This window comes from Corvus moneduloides, chromosome 5 (genome assembly GCF_009650955.1).
Source record: "Corvus moneduloides isolate bCorMon1 chromosome 5, bCorMon1.pri, whole genome shotgun sequence".
NCBI lineage: Eukaryota > Metazoa > Chordata > Aves > Passeriformes > Corvidae > Corvus > Corvus moneduloides.
In genome coordinates this window covers 39,715,586-39,736,542 of record NC_045480.1, presented here as the reverse complement: position 1 = coordinate 39,736,542, position 20,957 = coordinate 39,715,586, and the positions used below count along the sequence as shown (strand labels likewise).

The window sequence follows — 20,957 nt, the reverse complement described above, 5'->3', positions numbered from 1 at the left end:
AGATATTAGTTTTTAAATCTCTTTGGCCCTTAGGCACAATGAGCTGTATTACTGTGACCTACATTGCGTTCCTTTCTCAAGATTAATACTCACTTTCCCCTTCCAAAATGCATGTGTTTGTATGCATAGAAACAATCTCTAACAATAATTTTTTTCATTAATTCCCCTAAGGTTTTACGCTTAGACTTGTGAGCCTGACTGCAATAAAAAGTTCTGAAAGCTTTATAATAAAATCTTTGTGTATTAGGTCCTGATCTGCAGAAACACATGTGCTTAACCATAAGCGTATGAATAGTTCCACTGAGTTGGTTCTGCTACTTTGGCTTATAATGTTAAACACTTGTATAAATGTTTGCAGCATTTGGCTTCAGAGGTGGCAGAAAATGCAGTTACTGGTTGCATGTTTTTAGGCAGGTTTTGTGGTGACAAACTGCCAGAAGTCCTCGCATCCTCCGACAGCAGGATGTGGATCGAGTTCCGCAGCAGCAGCAACTGGGTTGGGAAAGGTTTTGCAGCAATTTATGAAGGTAAGCTTCTTATGGCATTAAAAATGAATTGATTATTGAAGAAAAATATTGACCAGATACCTTTGGATATTAATCATTTCCTGCCAAAACTAACATATGAAATTAGTATTTTATCACTAAGAGGCAGTAGGTGCTAAATTACTATACAGGGAGTTTTGAAACTCCTCCTGTGATCAGATTTCAGCTGAGCTCTTTTTCAGGGAAATCACTGATAATAATCATAAACATTTTTTACCAGTCTTTAATTAACCAATTATGCATATTCTTGAGTTTAGTGTTTGCAAGGATTTCTCTGTGTGTTTTCTGTTTATCCTTCAGAAAAATCTGTCTTATTCCCAGAGTATATGGAAAATATAGTTAATAAAGGCATCCATGCATACTGGGTATATTAGCAAGTCAACATTCACCTATTTAAAATAGAGCCTGTACTTTTCATGAAAATATTTTTTATTTATATTAGCTGTTTCTTCAAACTGAGTGCAAGCTTGAAGTGATAACTGTAGGTTAAAATGCATAGATCATTATAAAATATGAGATTTTGCTTTCATTTGTCTCTTTCCAAAGGTTATTAAATGTTAATGAAGAATTATTAAGTATATTTCACGGGTGAACAAAAATTTAATTATTTTGACCTTTTAAATATATTCTGTAAAATGTATAGATTCAGATTATCCATTATTACAAAATCTTCCTTAACACTGTAGCCATGTTTAGAGCTATTAGAAATGCTACATTATATTTGCTAACTGAAATGCATACAATGGTTTAAATCAATTGTGTTTTGAATAATTTATCCTTGGTAGATATAAGTATTTTCCAGAACAACTTTATTATTAGTTTTAAAAATGGGAGCATATAATGTCAGTTTGGGCATGGGGAAATTACAGAAAATGTCATTATTGACAGTAAAAATGTTGTGCTTTTATCAGCTATTTGTGGAGGTGAAATCCACAAAAATGAAGGCCAGATCCAGTCTCCCAATTATCCTGATGACTACAGACCAATGAAGGAATGTGTATGGAAAATAACAGTGTCAGAAAACTACAATGTAGGATTAACCTTTCAAGCATTTGAGGTAAAGCCTTTTAACTAATCTCAGACAAGCATCTAGTGGCCAAGTGACAGTGAAATTTAGGGGAATACATATTAAACCTGTGAATAAATTTAAGAATTCTCTTTGAAAAATAGCTCCAGAATCAATGAAATCTTCTCTTTTACAGAAATTTTCAAGATTAAAGGTTTTTTAGGTTATATTTGAATTAGAATGTTTAAATTAGTGAAGATAGTCAGAGTTTACCAAATACAAAATCCAGTTCAGCAAGACTACTTCAATGTTATGTTAAATAACCAGTACTTTTTATATTTGCTAAACCTTATTGTTAAAAGGGAATGTGTGGCTGGAGAAAAAAACACTGTGTTTTTTGGCTTCTGTTTTGAAAAGGGAAAGACCCTAAAACTAATATTCAGATCACAGACCTATATTTAGTGAGAGAAGAAAAAAGATGTAGTGAGTCATACTTGTATGTCTTTAGTGTACATCACTCTGTGTATAAGATTGCTAAACAGTCGTAAACAATTACATAAAAAAGAAAGCAATATTTCATATGTCTGTTTTATTCCTACACAACACACTGGCTTGAACTTTGTAGATAAATTTAGTAGCATACTTTGAGTTAATTTGTTTCATTTGAATATGTTTCAGCAGTAAGGGCATGAAGAACATTTTTAAAAATCTAAACTTTTTGGCATTATATTGTACATAGATATAAATAGAGGTATAGTAAACATAGCTATAATTTCCAACCTGACATTTTAGTCTTGCAGACAGACTTTAGGATTATGGCACATTTTTGCTATGACTGATAGAAAGATTCAAGTGTGAGACAATAAGGGTTTGGCACTTTATCAGCAATTATGAATGTATAGAAATTTTAATAATTTCATAGGTGCTGCTTAATTTTCCCTTTTTTTTAAATACTGAATTAATGTCAGTTCTAGTGCAGAAAAGATCAGCTTCCCTGGCTCAGAGGGTTCTCCAAACGCTCTTCAGAGTCTGCATGACCTGGCTCAAGATTACTTGCCATAATACATTAGTCTCTTTATTTAAGCACAGTTGAAAATTAACAATATTTTGAGTACCTTTTATATAATTTACTGACTAGATATGGAGCTTTTCTTGTCTGCCATTGGTGCTCAGCATTTTTTCATTTTGATGACAAGGGAAATGGCCCTATGCCTCTGCAAAAGAGACTTGCTGCAATATTTGGTCTGCATGCAGTTGCTCAGGAATGCTCTACCGGCTTTTCCTCCAGACTGTTTAGTATTATGGCACTCTCTAGAGGTGAAACATGTGGACTAACACTTCATAAGAAGAAAAAAGGAAATTGAGCAGAAATATAGTCAGGGGACAGTCTCAAGTTGGGGCTTATACTTCATGTGTTTTGAAAGGAAAAAATTAAAAATTTCCAACAGTAGAGACTTGAAATACTTTTCCAGGGAGAGTTTGAGATGTAATTCCAGAGTGGCAAGATGCCCTTCAGCACCAAATGAGGTGCCCTAGGCAGGCACGAGACTGTTATTTCTGTCTTTGTGGCATCTCTTACTGGCTCATCCACCAGGCTCCCTGCTGAGGAGGAGTTGCTTTGGAAGCTGCTCTGGAGTGCCTTGCCTGGACATTCACCATTGGGTCTGATTTCCGTTTCTGCTCCCAGTGCTTGTATGTAGGTGTTCTGGTTTTTGATACTGAGTCCCTCTCTGGACTGAATCCTTGGTGTCCTGCCCAGTAAAACAAAAAGTTGTTTAAAAATCACAGTTCTTGGTGCCAGCTGAGATAGAAAAAAGTAAATGTCAGGCCAGAGAGTTATTGCAGTGTGTTTGTGAGAAAATTACTTCCCTGTCCTCTGAAAGGTACAGTTAAGTAAGAGGAATTCTCATTAGCCCTATGTAATACTAGAAAAAAATAACTGTATAAATAACCTTCATTCTGAAATGAAAGCACTAGGGAAACTGAGAATTTCAAACTGTATCAATGAGTCATCTTGTTTTGCCTGCTGTGGGCAACACATTTTCCACTGAGTGCAGGAGTACGCTTTCTTACTTGGCTGCTATAATTTCCACTGTCTGTGTGACAGTAGAGATGTTGGGACTGGTAACTCCATCTTTTTCATTGTTACAGTCACCTTTATAATATTGTTCTTTGAAAATTAGCAGGGTTTTCTTGTTAATTCTTTTTTTTTTAATTAAGAACTTTTTTTGGCATGCAGTCTCGCCAACTAACACGATCCAGAGGGTTTGTAGAGCAGATTCATATTCATCTTCCTCATTTGAGTGATCTTGTTAAACTCTGTGCAGATAGTGATAATTTAAATTATTTTTAAATAAATCAGGGAATAAAGTTTATCTGATCTTCTTATTTCACTAGGCATATATACCACCTTTTGTGACTGAAGTCTACAACCTGAGGCAGATGTGTTTACCTGTGTTGCAGTTTGACTTTATGAAAAAAAAAATTGACAATGACAAAAAGTAAAGATTTTTACTGCAATAGAATTGCTCCCAGATTTTCTCTTCATATCCTTTTCTCTGTTTTTTGTTTGTTCAGTTTTGGTTGGTTCTGTTGTTGTTTTTCTAAAACTAAAACTACACAGGAGGGTTTTTTTGAGAATGGATGTTGAGAATGTCTCTGGCTTGCCAATTCTTTGGGAGATTTCATAGTGTTTTCCTGCTCTTATGTGCCTGCTTTAGTAATTTTCCTGTCATTTTCTCAACTTAGTTCTCTGATGCCATTCAAATTCAGGGTTTCCTCCAAGGCCTTCAGGATCTGAGGTTATCTTTCAGTTTCATATAGGAAATGCATTTTTCTGTAAAAACTTTTTAGTTACGGGTTTTTTTAAAATTTGCTAACATTTTGCATATTTCTCCTCATCAACATGTAATATCAACCTTGTGAAATTTTAATGCTCCAGTAAACAAGATTTATGGGATCAGTCCAGTTAAAACCAATCTCACCAGGAGTCCTTTTATTAACTGGAGACTTTCCTCAAGGAACAAATAGGAAGTAGGAAGACTAAGACAGAAAATATAGGAGGAAATAGGAGGAATAAGAGACTATTGCAAGTGTAATAGATCTTTGTATGGTAGTGTTCCCAGGTGATAGTACTATAAAACCTAAGGTGTGGATAAAAACCACACATTTTATGTTTTTTTTCTTTGATTACCAAGTACCAGTTATTTCTCAAAACCACAATACTTCTCTGTTAGGTTTATATAGGTGTAACACTTTAATCACTTAATATAGTAATATTCATAATAGTGGCATCACTTGCACTACTAAAATTAAATGAATAGTAAACTAAAATTAAATGAATATAGTAGAATGGCCAACTTTCAAATTGGTTTTTTTTTTTTTTTGAAACTCAATAGTGCCTTGCAAGTTGGTTGATTTTTATAGTCTTTGAATCTTTATAAACTTACTCCTATACAAAATGTATTTTTAGCTGTTGTATTCTGCCCAAAATAAAGTGATCCTCAAAAAAGAAGCTACTAATTCACCTCAACGGAAATTTGGCACACATAACTCAGAGCCATACTGGGCTGGTGGATAATCATAATTTCCATATTGCCCATAAAACCTGGAAACATGGAAAAAACTGATGTTAATTAAAAGTCTTGAGTTATGAAATGACCACAGATGTGGGGAAAATGCACAATCCCTTCATTGATATTAGTGGGCTTTGGACGAGTTCACTTCTTGATTTTTACTGAGATAACAAGGCAGACTTTGTTTCAAGTTGGAGTATGATGTCATGAATTTATTATTTAGATTAATGAAAATTTGGAATTGGTATTGTCAAAAACTTAGCAGTGCTCATGTAGACACATTCCTGACTGCATTAGTTGCAACCATGCAATTGCCACTAAAATCAGCAATAAGTGGTTGCATCCCAAATCTTCCTGGCTTTCCTCACTCATTCCCAAACTCTGTCCCAAAGCAATTCCTGAGTAAACATCTAGGAAATTACAGTAAGTGGCAATATGGTTTGTGACAGAGAAGTGAGTGGCAGAAAATTACGCATGGGAATGCTTGAAGAATTGGAAAGTTGGAAAGAAGACAGAGAAATGTTGTGTGGAAGTGCCATATTTTGATGCCTCTAAAATGACATGAAATCAAGCAGTTCCCCCAGTTTTCCCTCTTATATAAGAAATCCTAATGTGCTAAGTGAAAGCTCCTGGGTCTGTGGTGGTTCCTGAGCTTCATGCTGGTCATGATGCACAATTAAAGCAGAGAACCAGTAGATAACTTCTATTTACTGTGAATCCAAGGTGCAAGAAAGATTCCCTCTGGAGTTCAAATGTGGATTTTTTTTCTGGGCTTAGTTTAGTTTTGACGTCTTTATTGTTTTAAAAGAATTTGGATGTGCTGAATTAAATTTGAGGCTTTCTCCACCCCTTCTACCTGACTGTGATCCTGTCACCCTCCCCATCCTCTCCATCCCTAAACTTGCCTCTCCTGATTCAGCCAGTTTGTTGAACAAGAGTGTTCTTAGAAGAATTGTTTTTGAATGCTTGGATCTAGTTGATTCTTTTATAAACAAGATTGAGTGATGTGAAATATTCTAGCAGTAAAATGACCCAGCTCGAGGGGGTTTTTAATTCTGTTGAGAAAGATACTCTCTCAATAAAGACAAGCATTGTAAATTATCTAGCTTCTGGACAAGGCCATATTTGGGCTGCTACTGCTTTCCTCTCTGGTGCAATTCCCATTCTGACTGACTCTGCAAATACTATTATGTAAAGAGAACAAAGCTCGCTACTCAAGCAGACATGTACACATGCCCAGCCACATATTAGTCTGTGTTTGAATGTCATCCAGCAGAAAGTTTAAAAGGAAAGGGAATTTTTAGTTGTTCTGGTTTCAGTAGGTTTCTCCGTCAGTACAGTGAAGAGTCATTAATTGATCCAGAAAATCAAAAGATGACACCTGAAATTGGGAATCATGCAACAGAAACTAGACACAACAGCTACAGAAAAATGATGAGCTTCTTTTTGTCCTCTGTTCTGTTACTACTTAAGATCTGATCATTTTAGATGTGTGTTTGGATCTAATTCTTCAGATGCATCAAATTCTTTACGGACCACAATTTTTTACCTTTATCCTGCAACATCAGGGAGCAGAGACAAATGCAAAATTTTGCTCTGTTAGGAGGATAAAGGGAGAGTCTAAAAATCTTATCATATTGATCAAAATTGAGCTTTTAATATTGCTAAAACAGTGAATATTTCTGACCTGTTTAGTTGCTGAGCCATTAATCTGCTTTACTTGAGTGTACATGAGAAAAGAGGACTTTACTTGAGGTCAGAGTAGAACTTTGAGGAAAGCTTAGAGGTGGGCATGTCTTTTTTAGTTACTTTTTTCCCACTTAGACTGCTGCGTCCTTAGTAACATTTCAATAATTTTTTCTTGTAGAAAACAAGTATAGTTAAAATCAGTTCAGTGATACTTGTTCATCTTCCTGCTGCTTGAAGCCTAAACAGAGACCTTAACCTTAATTTTGAAAAAATTCAATTCCGTTTATTATATGACCAATATTTGATATTTATGGTCAAGTTCAGGTAGGTCACTTTGAAAATTATGTTTTACAGATTGAAAGACATGACAACTGTGCATATGACTACTTGGAAATCCGAGATGGAACAAATGAAAACAGTCCTTTAATTGGTCACTTTTGTGGCTATGACAAGCCAGAAGACATTAGATCTACCTCTAATACTCTGTGGATGAAGTTTGTTTCTGATGGAACTGTTAACAAAGCAGGGTTTGCAGCTAACTTTTTTAAAGGTAAGTGTTAAAGCATATTTTGGGTATTGTGAACAGCTTATCACTTCTTCTTGGACTAGAAAAATTATAAAAGAATGTTAAACATATTGCTCAGTCTTTTTTTTACTAATAGACTATACTGTCCCTAGCATATTTTTTCCCTGGGCATAAAATTTATTCAAGACAAACAATAGAGGCCTTTGAATCTCCTAGTATAATGTGTTCAAAGAATAAAGGAACACATTCAGCACAACTTTCTACTGTCTTCAGGTTCAATTAACTAACTTAGTTTTGAAACATATCTAATTTTGTAAAAAAGTGGCACTTTTTTTACATTGTATTTTCAAATATAAACAGTATAATTGCAAATGGATTTTTTTCCTGTTAAAGGTTTTTTCTTTTCTTTGTCTAAATCTTGTCAGCTTTTTTCTAATCCATTTTCTGGATTAGTCTGCTTCATCAATTTATTACTCTCTGTAAGCAGAAAACCCCCCCAAAAAAACAGATGGGAAATCATATTGAGCAATAACCTCATAGTCTTCCTTCAGTTTTGGGTGTTTTTTGGGGAGAGGAGGGTGTCATACAACTGCAGGTATGCCTGAAGCATTTGATGAATGGAAAGTTTGTAATTTGCACACCGTGCTGCTGGTGGCGCAGTAAAAGCTACTGGCAGTGGTGTGGCCATTGTGACACCCAAAATACAGGTCATACCACTAGGAGAACCTTTTTGCTCTTTTGAAAAGACACAAACCATGCTTTTCTAATCCTAACTGATAGTTTTCATTGTAGACAATTATAACTTTGAAGGCTATAGGCATGAGAGTAGGAGCTGTGGCTTTTTCCTGAGAAATTACTTGTCCTGGTGTAAGGAAACAATATTTCAGCATCTGAGGAATATTTTAGCAATGAATCTCATGGGTATATTTCAGAGCTGGTAGATGGAATACACAATTCCTTTCCCTCCCCCAGCCCTGATTCATCTTGTTCCTTTTAATATCAGTAGAATAAAAACCTGGGATTTGAGGATTCTGTTAATCTGTTTTTGAGTATGAATTCAGGATAATGCACAGATTGATTCTGTGGGAGATAAAGTGCCCTTCAAGTGACCCTACTGTGGATTTTCAATCTTTCCTTCAATACTTTGTACAACCTTTAGATTACGGCTGCCTGAATTACTGTATGCTGCACACAAAGTGCTTATAAATTATTTCTGCAGCTGTTGGTAGATATTGTTTAAAAAAACCCCAACAAACCAAACACCCACTACCCACAAAGGACAAATTTTTAGTTATGCCATTGCAGGTCTCCTTAGCATTTGAAAATCCTCTAGCCAGCAACCACAGTGTGCTATGTAGTGCATCTTATAATGGCATGCATACAGCTTTCTGGGTTAATATTGATCCAGCAGTTACAGCTGAGGAAGGTAATTATTTAACACATTTTTTCATTCTTCCCTGTCTTGGTAGAGGAAGATGAATGTGCCAAACCTGACAATGGTGGCTGTGAGCAGCGCTGTGTAAATACCCTGGGCAGTTACCAGTGCGCCTGTGATCCTGGCTACGAACTTGGGCCTGACAAAAAGAGTTGTGAAGGTACAGTTTGTTGCTGTCATATGGGCTCTTAAAGCTCTCAGAGTGCATTGCCTGAGTGAAATGCTACATGTTTCTTAGGCTCTGTCCAAGCAGCGTGAGATCTGTGGAACCCAACCCAGAAAACCAGTGCTCTCTTTTTAGCAGCAGGGCCAGAGCCATGTTCGTCCTATATCTGTCAGCAATTTAGTTTTGTAGATTTTGCCGTTAGTCTATCAGGAATGGTGCAAAGTAGGACTTCATACCACTTATTACACTATTAATGCTCACTAAAGCAAAATCTCTCACCATGCTCAAGGAGACAATTACCAGCAGAGTCACGTGCCACTTTCTCAGAATCAGAGTATTTACCAATCCCTCTGACCACCTCTGACTTGGATGTGCCTGGGAAGCTGGCAGGTCTGGAAGAGCTAGAGCCTTCATTTTGGCTCAAAGCTCAGAGGAATCCTCCCCACTCCTAGTCACATAGCCACATAGTGGACTTTTCTTACTTTTCAAGGTGAGCAAAGTGTGTTCAAATAACCATTTGGAGGGGAAAAAAAAAAAGAGATAAGTGGAAGTCTGTGTAAACATAGGATTGAACTGAGATAAGATTTTGCATTCTATGCATATTTCATATCCAAGGCAAGACACATAAGCTCTTGATCATTACGCACCAATTATTGTTTGAGTTTTACTCATAAACACCAATAAATCAAGGGATAGCACAAATTTATTCTTAGCTCATCTGTTTGACTAGCGAATGGATTTTGGAAATTGGAGTACTTGGAGTCCTGGTTTTCTTCTGATGCAATTCACTGGTCTCTCTTTTTTCCAGTTTCCTGGCTTTTATTCATTATTTGTCACAATCTGGGGTAGTTTTGCCTAGTTTCTTTGCAATTCTTTCTTGTTATTTTGCTTTTGGATCTGTGGGTTGGTTTTGGGTTATTTTTTGTTGTATGTTTGTGTGAGGTGGTGATAGTCCTAGATTAAAGGCATGTTAGATTGTGGCTCTCATCAAGCTCATTGGCGTTTTTTTGGCTGTTTTTCCTCCCTCCCCCACCTTTAATAAAGAGAACTTTTGAAAAATAATTTACATGGATGTCTGTGTATTAGGCAGACAATAAGAAAATAAGTTTAAGGGGGGCCATGAAGACAGAAGTTTGATCTCTGGGCTTTTGATCATCGCCCCAAATTTATGCAAGGAATTCAGTTTAGTCTGCTTGCTGACTCGAGTCAGAATATTAGAGAGGATTACCAGTCTTTCAGAATACTCTTCCCTCTGCCTCTGAAAAATAGAAAAGAGATGCATCCCTGGCACCCAAACAGTAAAGCAACTCTGTCAAAAGAAGACACTCTAAGCACTGCAGTGTGGTGTAGAGCAAAAACCTTGAGCTGTCCCTAAAAGTGTGTATGTGTTTGTTCCACCTGAGGTGGCACTCACTGTATGTAGATAGTACTTGGGACTGCTGAATCAAAATTACTGTGTAGTCACTGTGAACATTACATCCTCGTTATGGCTTTTTTGGGGCCAAAAAAAAGCCATTTGGGGGGTGAGCTAGCTGTATTAATTCACACATGAGTAGAAGCCACTCAGTCAGAAACTTAGTCCTGTACTTCACTGCAGTGTTGAAGTGCACAGAAATTTGTTTCATGGTCTTCTAATCCAAGTCTCCACCAATGGCAGTACATTAGAAAGCATTAAGATTTTCTTTTTTCACTGTTTCCACATTTCCCGCCCTTGCCTCAAGGATCAATAGAACAATGTTCAAAAGTAGAAATTGAAATCTGGCAGTAGTTGCTCTGACCCAGATTGGACCATTTGAGGGGACAGCTTGTGCCATCTGGGTGCAGTCTCTAAACCTATGTCTGGTCTTTTTTGATACGCTGAGGTGTGACCCAGGGTCTTAGTGCACCCATTCCCATCAGATTACTTTTACGTGTACACGAAGAAATGTGCTGCGTGAAAAACTAGGGACTGGGAGGAGCACTGGTGTGTGTCTGAGTTGACAAAATGAGCCTTGATACAGTAACTGGTGAGTTCTCCCAGCTGTGTTAGATGGAGTAGATGCAAGTGTGTGAGATCATCAACTAGACTGGAATGGCCAGTTTTTAAAGCATTCAGTGTTGTGGAGCGCCACTGAATAGAGCTCCCCCCTTCAGCTCTTTGGAAAGAGATGTGTGGATGATTTCCAGTGCCATCACAGTGCAATGGTATCAATGTAGCCGAGTGTGATCGAGAACTTCTCTAAATCCCATTACTTTCCTTTAAAAAAAAAAAAATCTACACAGATGGAAAAGATTAATGAGTTTATCCTTTGCAAGTTGAACTGCATTCAAGAGCAAAGTACAGTATTTTTCTGTTTTATAGAGGTGATTATTTGGCATATATTTGGAAATAATAGGCATTTTCTCTTTTAATTGAACATCCATACTTCAGCAAAAGTAATTGTGACTGAAGTGTACGTGTCTGCTCTTCCAAAGAAGTGACCCTGTCTAGGAGGTTATGGGAGGCATATGCAGCCATATGAGCTGAGACAGGTAGGGCTGATTCTGCATCAATAATCAAGGAGAGAAGCACATCTTAAGTATCCCTCTGTAAGAAGAGGGGTGGTCAGGGTCTTGGGGAGGGTGGTGAGGTCAGAGGACTTGTATGGGAAAGGCTGTGAGAGAATAACCAGAGTCTCTGGAGGAAGGGGAAAAGAATGAATATGATAACGCCTTGTGTAGTCCTGAAACTTATCTCTGCCCACAAACCTGCAAGCTGTTCAAGATAGGGGCTGTCTCTTTCTCTTTGTTTGCACCAAGCATGATAAAACAAGATTCTGATTATTCTGTCTGGGCATTGCAGCATATAAGTAATGAGAGGACCGATTCTTCTCAGTGTGCTTCTGTTTAGAGTAAAGCACAGTGTCAGTCAAGAAACTATGTTCTCTTTTAATTTTACAGCTGCTTGCGGAGGACTCCTGACAAAGCTAAATGGGACCATAACCACACCAGGGTGGCCAAAAGAGTATCCTCCAAACAAAAACTGTGTGTGGCAGGTGGTTGCCCCAACGCAATACCGAATTTCAATGAAGTTTGAGTTTTTTGAGTTAGAAGGGAATGAAGTAAGTAACCGGGAACAAAGAGCTGCACAATCTGTTACATGCTAAACAGTTTCACAAGCATTCAAAAGTAGGTATTGTCTTATAAAACCCTTGCTGACCTTTCATATGCTGACAATAAGCATGGATATTCTTGTTTTCATTTTGGGACTGTTTCTGGATTCTTTCAAAACAAACATGGAAAGAATACCTCTCTTTTACATATCATCTAAATGTATATGTATTACAAGAAATTTTAAAAAATGTTCTCTGCTGAGTCTCAGCTGACTTTTTTATCAACAAAATAAAACAGAGCAAATGGGGCTGAAGCATATTGGAAAGAATTCAAGAGAAGAAAATCTGGAGAAACCAAATCATCTTTACAAACTGACTACAAAGAATACATATAAGCTGTGGTTAGTGATGGAGTGAGAGAGCATTTAAATCACAAGTATCTCACTGGGGGAGTATTTTGAAATGAGCAGTACCAGAAATAAGGCACAATAGAATAGCAGCAGTTTTTGAGCTGGGCAGCCCCCAGAGGCATGCAGGATCTTCTGTCCAGGTAGGAGGAGGGACAGGGCAGAGCCCTCCATGTACTGATGGATGCTCCTTACAGCTTTAAAAAAAATGGTGGGAGTTGCAGTGCTTTTTGGATGGGAAGCAGTAAAATATGGGTTTCAACATCATCTTCAGCATTTGTTCTGCTTTGTAGGCACTTCTCTGTCCTATCGTTGAATTCCCTCACTACACTCCAGCCATAGCGTGCTGTAACCACTGAGTTTATATGCACATTATGCATTAAGAACACAAATCCCGGGATGTTATTTCTGACTAAATAAATTTGTAGCAATCTATTTGGTATAAAGGTGGCCTACCTTTTGGGCAGAGGTATTTGAAAGGATAAAAGCTGGAGTTTAATTTATAACTAAGAACCAAACCAGCCATGGCTTCTCCAAAATTCCTCAATATTATTTGCAGAGGCAGCAATGTGAGTTTTTTTTTCCCCCCATAATTTTTTGGAGTGGGTTCTAAAGTCCGTGAAATTCCAGTTTTCAATGATATAAATGTTACACTCATGTCCTGTAGTCATTATTGCTAGAACTGCAAGAGATGTAATAAAAGCTTAAAAGTTCCAAAGAACTGAAATTTACCATTTGAACAAGTCATAAAAACCTTTTCCTTTCAGTTTCTTGCTATGTGAGCAAGATTTGCAAGGAAAACACCTGGCGTGTAAGGAAGTTAAATCACTTTTCTAAGGTCATAAGAGGCGTGTAACATAAGCAGATAGAAAAATCCTAAATGTCTTTCAACATTCAGAACTGGAGTTTGATCATCTCATGTGCTACTGAGTCTTGGCTTTATATTGTTAAATAGTAGTACTAAGGATGGATGCCTGGGAAAATCAGAAGAAACATAATATCTGGAAAATTCTAATATATTGTCTGAGTGCAGACATAAAATGTATACATTTATCAGTACTCTATTTTTTTAAAAAATTTGTTATAGGAATTTCATTTAGGACCAAGTTTAATATGTCTTTTACACTACTAAAATTTAATATTTTACATTCACATTTTGCAGTTTAACTTGTAAATTTTTTTCAATGCAGTGTAGTATAGAGGAAGCTAAACTTATCTGAAATTGCATTTCATTTCTGATCTAAAGCTATGGAACCATAAAAACTCACCACTCTTATATTGCTGAAATTGGTGGGATTTATCAATGTAGTAAGCTATATTTGAAAATCACATGCATTATTATAAATATGTCGTTCAATTAATATAGATCAGCAAGTGGCACTAACTCAAGTTTCATGAATCTTTGTGTTCTTTATACTGTACAGAAAGAGTTTCAGCTGAATAAGTCACTTTCCCACTCTGCAACATATGAAAATTCTTCCAGTAACAATTAAAGTTTAATCTACATCTTCAATGTATTATATTAAAACCAACTGGAAATTGACAATTTTTCATAGGGAGAGAACAACAAAGGCCAAAACATCCGTTTCTATTGTTCCCTTCCAGCTCCCCTGACGCTCCTTTTTTGGCTAGAAATTGCAATTTTTCAAAGACAACTTGGATTTAATGGACAATATAAGCTCTGTTTGAATCCTCCCAGCCAATATTTTCTCTTAAGCTATTAATTGCAGACAACTGGGACATTTTTGATTAAATGATTGATAGTTGAGCCTAAGAAGCTTAGAAGTTTTTGGGTGGATGGCTTTAAGTTCACCAAAGGATTATGCATTGAAAATATTACCATGAGAAGTAGGCCTTGCATAAGGCTTTTTTATTACATTGTATTACTTTATTTTTAACCTTTTAATGAAAATGGTATGCATCCTGCTTCCAAATTTTAACTATGCTACTGTTGATGAAAGTTGTATGGTTTTAATAGTGGAAAGTTATATATTTGGAAATATATTAACTTATCTTAAATACATTATGGTAAAAAATTACCTTGCAAGTTTCTAGGTGAAAATTAATATTTAAAAAAAATCTTTGAGATGCAAGTAGTGGAAGGTTTGTAGGTTTGAGGTATGTGGTTTATAGCGTGCAGATAGGTACAATCTTTTAGGATGAGTGTTTCTAGATTTTAATTTACTATCAATGGAATGTTTGCTTCTCAAATTAAGTGGAAATGCTTCTAAGCATCTTGAAATTTAGATATTAAACACCGGTCAACATCCTATAAAAATATGTTTGAACATAATTCATAGTATAGCTATGTGTTAGTGACCTTAAAATATTCTTACCTAAAATCAAGACATGTTTGCAAGAATTTACAAATGCTTTCAGAGTCAGGACAAAGTGAAGAAGAATATTGTTCATTTATTACTAAGCAGCAATATATATACCAGTCAGAGTTCTGCCATTTGTAAACAGCTTCACGCTTTTATTTTGGTGAGCCAAATTTTTTTCTCTCTTTCTCTTCTCAGGTTTGCAAGTACGATTATGTGGAGATTCGCAGTGGCCTTTCTTCTGATTCCAAGCTCCACGGTAAATTCTGCGGTACAGAAGTGCCCGAAGTTATCACCTCGCAGTACAACAACATGCGAATCGAGTTTCGATCTGACAACACCGTCTCAAAAAAAGGCTTCAAGGCACACTTCTTCTCAGGTATAGAAAAGTACCCTTGTATACCTGTAAGTGCCTCTGGGTGTCCACTGGCTAGGTGGAGTGACCACAAAATGAGTGGCTTCTTTGCTTATGGTTCTCCTGCTAGCTTTGAATTAGTTTTATATATATAAATAAACCACTGTCCTGTCTTAAAATACTGTTCTCACTTGTAATGTCTGTAGCAAACATATGGAACATATATAGATAAATAACAGCAGAAGCAAGTAAATTTTGTGAGATAGAGGATGAAAGAAAATATATTGTATTTCTATATTTTTATTAGATTTCTTTTATCCTAAATTTTGTTGCTATTTTTTTCAAATCCCAGTTGTAATGTGATACGAATTGCACACTGTGTACACTAGTATTTTTTCTACTCAAGTCTCTTAATATATTCCATTTGTTGGGAAATTACCACTTTGTGGTACAACATTTGTTTAACATTATGGGTACTTCTGTGCCAAACTTAGCACTTAACGTTTTGCAGAAGAACAGGGTTTAAGATCTTGATCTTGCAAAAAAGCTGTGTCTTTTTATTTATGAGTGTAATTTTACTGAGGGAGATCAGAGCAGTGGAAGTTTGTATCATATGAGGACATAGACTATTGAATAAAGTTACAGGAGTGAAGCTTAAGGTGTGAGGAAATATTTGCTCAACAGTGGCCTCTGCAAATACCCACTGAGAGGGGGACAAAGAAATCTGGCTCTGGCAGGAGACCACTCGGTGTTTGTAGCCAAGTTTGCTTTGTGTTTTTCCTGCATGTTTACACACACACATAGGGATAGGTATCTCACCTTGGGTAAAACAACACAGAACACCAGTCCCATCTGCCCACCTCCCTAAACCAGGTATCAAACAGAAGAATTTGGGAGCTGAATTGTGCCCCAGATTTTTTTGATGGCAGTTAAAAATCTAAATCTGGAGAATCCTGATTACACTTTGCATGTAGTAAAATATGCTACCATTATTAGCATTTGCTTGCTAAAATATTTATCAAAACTGAAATGAAATGGTATTTCATTGGTTACTGTTAATAACTAATGATTATGACTAATAAGAATCTGTATAATATATAAGTGATGAGGTTTGGAAAGTGAAAAAATATCTACCAAGGTAAACAGTTTAGACGTTGAATATTTTCTTATTTTGACTATTTTGATATTTTTAGTAAGCAACTATGAAAGATGAGAAAAGGTGTTTAATCTCATACAAGATGTTAACAAACATTTTGCCTCCTCTAAGTGTCTATTTTTTTTTCTGGTCATAGTCTTCCAGAGATCCATCTTTACATATATGAAAACTTTTTAAATTTAAATTTATGATTTACATTGGCAAGAAGCATTCAAGGTTTATTCATTATTTGTAGTAAATACGTATGTGCACACAACAGAGCTTTCTCCTAGAAGCACACAGCTAGTCATTTTATGTAGGTCTAGTCCTGCCAGCAGAAATTGTCACATACTTTGACTTTTTACAGGATTAAATATTGACATGTTCAAGTTCTAAAAACTGCAAATGAAGTTTGTTAAATCTTTTTAAGATCTTACAGATATTTCACTTAAGACTGGCAATGATAGCGTAGTAATTTGTGTAAGTTCCGTGGCTCAGAAGTTATGTTTTCTGGACATCCTGATCATTTATACATTTATAGACAGTTAAATCTTGGTTTTCTTTAAAGTAATAGTTAATCTTCACAGATGTATTTATTTATTTTGCTTAAGTGGCTTTTTAAAATGACTGGGTTCCACCAATGAGTGGGTTCCACTAATGCTGTATCTTGGGGAAAGTCTAGACTATAGGTCATGGATTAGAAAGCATCAGGTTGTAATTCTTCAGAATTTTTCCCTTGTATATTTCAGTGATGAATGAAATGTTCTTATCTTTCCCCCTCAAGGTAATTGAAAAAAAAAAGTTTAAATGATGTCATTGATCACAGAATAAATTCTTTAGTCAGGGATAGTTTTGAACTAATGTGTTTTTTAATGAATAGAAATGTGTGATGTGTCCTGGACATAGTATATATCTAATCTCTTTCAAAAAAAACCCCAAACTTTGATATAAATAGTCTTTGAATTTGTAAGTATATAAATTTACTGAATGCTTCATAATGCATTTCTGCCAGCATTTAATATAAGTTCAAATATTTGAATATAATATGAGTATTTTATTTTTATTCTTTCTCAACTATCTTCCATTTGTTCTAATTTCTAGCAGATTCCATTCTTCTGTGTCATCTGGCTTTCCCTGTTTGACAATGTTTCCTGATTAAAACAGAGATTTTGTAATGCTTGAGGCAAAATTTATGAACTTAAAATATCAAAAAAGATGATGTCATCTCCAAATAACTAATCAGACATCTTAGGACTGCCAGAAAACACTGATACTTTCTTATGCCTGAATTCCTTATTCCTTATTATGGGCATAATATGCTATTGATCTGTCAATGAAGAACAGGCTTGAGACTTCAAGTATTTTGACTTTTGGGAGTTGATAACAATTTTTCAGCTGATGAGGTGTTGTGTTTTTGCCTGTTTATATGTATATTAATCTTCAGAATACAATACTTTTAGAATGATATCTGGGTAGAAATACTTAGACACTTGATTGCGTACATTTAGCAATTTTATTAATTAAACCACAATAGAAGTATGTGTAAGCACTTAGAAAGACATAATGGAAAAAAATGTAATGAATAAAACACATCTTGCACTCTATTCACCAGTAAAGGGCACATGCAATGCTCAGCAAGAGAGAAATGTGGATAAGTTAAATTAGTGTGAAGGTTAGGAACCGTAAAGTGTTCCTCAAGCACAGCCACAAAACTTCCCTTGTTTTCAGCAACTCTTTTGGTGATGAATTCTGCACCACAGCTAGAGTTGAGAAAGGATGGCCCAGCTCCAGCTTAGACGACAGAAAGCAGTTTTTGGGTGGTTGAAACCTGCTGTGATAAACTGTGAAAGCAAACAGCGACATAGGGCAACAGATGACCTGCATTAGGAAGGTATTTATGTTGATACAAGACAACATGTAATTATATTTTTGGCTGTAAAATAGTGTTAACAGACAGACAGGTGCTACTGGAAAGTGAGAAAAACTTTTTTTTTTTTCAACATTCATGTAAAACTTACATTTGATGGGACAGTTCTGAAGAAAGCTCAGTTAGGAGCCTCTGCAGGGATCTAGCTGATCTGCAGAGACTCTATTGCATATTTATAATCAAGTTTTTCAGAAAAAGAGAGGAAACTAGGGGGTCACTAAATATTTTTTTTTTTTTAAATAATTAAAACTTCTTGGAATCAGATATTAGGCTTCTAAACAAAAAACTTCCAGTAATTAGGATTTTGTTCTTCTCCCTCTTTCTTCTGTCCTCCTCTGTCTCCTGCTTTTGTTATAAGGCCAAGACCTAGGAGTAAGTCCCTGCAGGACTCAACACTCTGCTGGGCCTATAAGACTAGAGAAGTGTTAAATAATGCCAAAAAGATGATAATGATAATAATAATAATAATATATTTTTAAAAGGCCTTAATCTTTTTTCTGTGATCTTTCTGAGAAGATAACCTAAGGATCTGTCATAGTTTGTCATTAAACTTCAATTTATCATAAGTTTCAGACTTACTTCAGTGTTGTAAATAAACATGATTCTTTGCATAATCATTCAAAATATTCATGGGTTTTGATGTAATGTAGAAATGAGGTTTGTTGGGGCATCTCTTCTTGGGTGGTGAATCATTGAGCAGTTAAAAAGAGACAGCTAGAATGTTTCTAGCCTTGAACACAAACTCACCTCTGGTGCCATCCTGGTACATTTTTTTCCACAGACAAGAAAGCTGCCTGCAAAGAGAAAATTTTTGTTTTTGAATCTTGCAAGGACTTGATACAGGTCCCTTCAGGCCGAGTACGTATTATTCACAGACTGGTGGCCTCTGAGGGTCTCAGAGGTACGACCATTTGTCCTCAGATTGATTCCATCTAATATTTTGTTGAGAATGGATCTTTCCTTCTTCTGAGTACTGAAATGAGAAAAGAAAGAAAGTATCCATTCAAAACTGGGGGGACTCATTTCCATCTGTCAGCATAACAAATGGCTTTGTTTTTACATGGCAAAACATTTGTTCTAGAAACTAATACAGACTAATTGTTTTTTTTTCACAAATTTTTAAACTGGGCAATCAATTTGACAGAAAGTCTGTTCTCAATTATGAAGTGTGAGGAAGGCTTGTTCAACAGTTGCATCCTTGATTAACTATGTACAAGTCATTATTGTAGTTCAAATGTGTTCCGAAATTTCTCCTTTCTACCTTCTGCCCATTATTTTATTTCTGAGGACATCCAACATGGGCCTATTTGCTTATGTACTGGTCTCTTAAGAGATTATTTTACAGAATATAAGCATATTTAATGTTAAAATACTTTTCAGTGTTTTCACAGAGTTTGGTGGATGATGAAAATGGACAGGGCTTTTATTTAGAATTTGTCCACCTACTCTGTACTTGAAAGCTTAACTTGAATGCATTTTGAGCTTGCCTTCCTTTTATTTTGTTATTTTGGTGAAAAATTACAAACTAATGCTTAAGAGGGAAATATTGAAGAGTTTTGTTCATATTATTTCTAATTTCTGAATTGCTTGTTACTGTTCCTCACTTGCAATGTGGAATTAATTTATGATAGTGCTTGCTCTTGCAAAATTATAACTTTGGTTTGAAATTACATAGATTTACTACCTCAGTTTGCAAGGTGCATAAATAGTGTACTGTGGAGCTTTTATGCTTCCCTTCATCATCAAAATGACAAGTCGTATAAGTCTTTGGCTGTATGATTTCGAGAGGTATCTATGTTTTCAACTATTTCTTAACTTTCAAATCTGTTCACATTTGCAGAAAGTTTCCAGAAACTTTCAGTACAAACAGATTTGAGATTTATGGTACAAAATGCAGTGGATGCTTGGGTTTGACTTGCAGAACTTGCCTCTAAATGTACATTATCATCTCGTATTATAAGTAGAAGCTGATTTGTATGGAAAGATCTGCAAGTAAACAGGTCAAGTGCAGAATGCATTTTGGGAGTGCTGCATACATTTTGGCAGAGGAAGATGATGCGTATGCAATTACAATGCAAACTTCCTTTGTTGTGTTACTGAACATGAGTAAGGGCAGGGAAAAAATGCATGAGTAAGACAATGAAAAGAGACTTAAATTATCCACAGTGGCTTCTGACCTATAGAAATTCTTGCTGTACCTGCTAAAGTCTGAAATATCACGTTGCCTTGTTTGGAGATAATGTTAACTGCTGCTTTCCAAAGTATATGAGACTGAAGGGGGTAAATGCTCTGCATTCCAGCCCTGCAACAACCAGACCTCTGGGATGACCAAAATTCCTTCGCTCTTTTCCCTCCTCTCTTTTGCATGTTGAAATAGCATGTTGAATTTAGTAAAATATAGGGGAGGTTTAATATGTGTTTGTTTATATATATATATGCATATATCTTTATATCTAACAATGTGTGTATATGTGTGTATACATATATAGTTCTACATATATGCAAGGATGTGTATACATGTCAGGAGCAGTCTGCCTCTTTTAAAGGGACCAGCCTCACCTAAAACAAGAACAGCTGAATGACATAGAAGTGTGGCAGCTGAGGCCTCTTGCTACAATGACAGCCTGTTAATCTAGTTTGGCTTTTGTCCATGCAATGAATTTGTTGCTGTTTAATGCAGGTCATATTTCCTCCACTACTCTCTGCTTTATTTCTAACACACTAAAAGCTCTTTTGAAGGATTATATGTTAATAAACAGAACTGCATGCTATATTGTAGATCTTGAACTAACTAATGCC

At 35.9% G+C, this 20,957-nt stretch overlaps 1 protein-coding gene across 3 annotated transcripts in view; it reads left to right on the top strand.

The window, feature by feature from the left end:
* Positions 1 to 20,957, top strand: part of TLL1 (tolloid like 1) — a 130,006-nt gene that overhangs the window by 91,744 nt on the left and 17,305 nt on the right. For 2 of the 3 annotated variants that reach the window (XM_032108941.1, XM_032108942.1), the window contains exons 11-16: positions 411 to 527; positions 1,457 to 1,602; positions 7,170 to 7,365; positions 8,811 to 8,936; positions 11,862 to 12,022; positions 14,940 to 15,120. In XM_032108941.1, coding sequence (XP_031964832.1) covers positions 411 to 527; positions 1,457 to 1,602; positions 7,170 to 7,365; positions 8,811 to 8,936; positions 11,862 to 12,022; positions 14,940 to 15,120 — 927 coding nt within the window. Of the gene's footprint in view, positions 1 to 410; positions 528 to 1,456; positions 1,603 to 7,169; positions 7,366 to 8,810; positions 8,937 to 11,861; positions 12,023 to 14,939; positions 15,121 to 20,957 lie in introns of those variants that run through there. The other variant, XR_004240128.1, reaches the window with a different exon arrangement.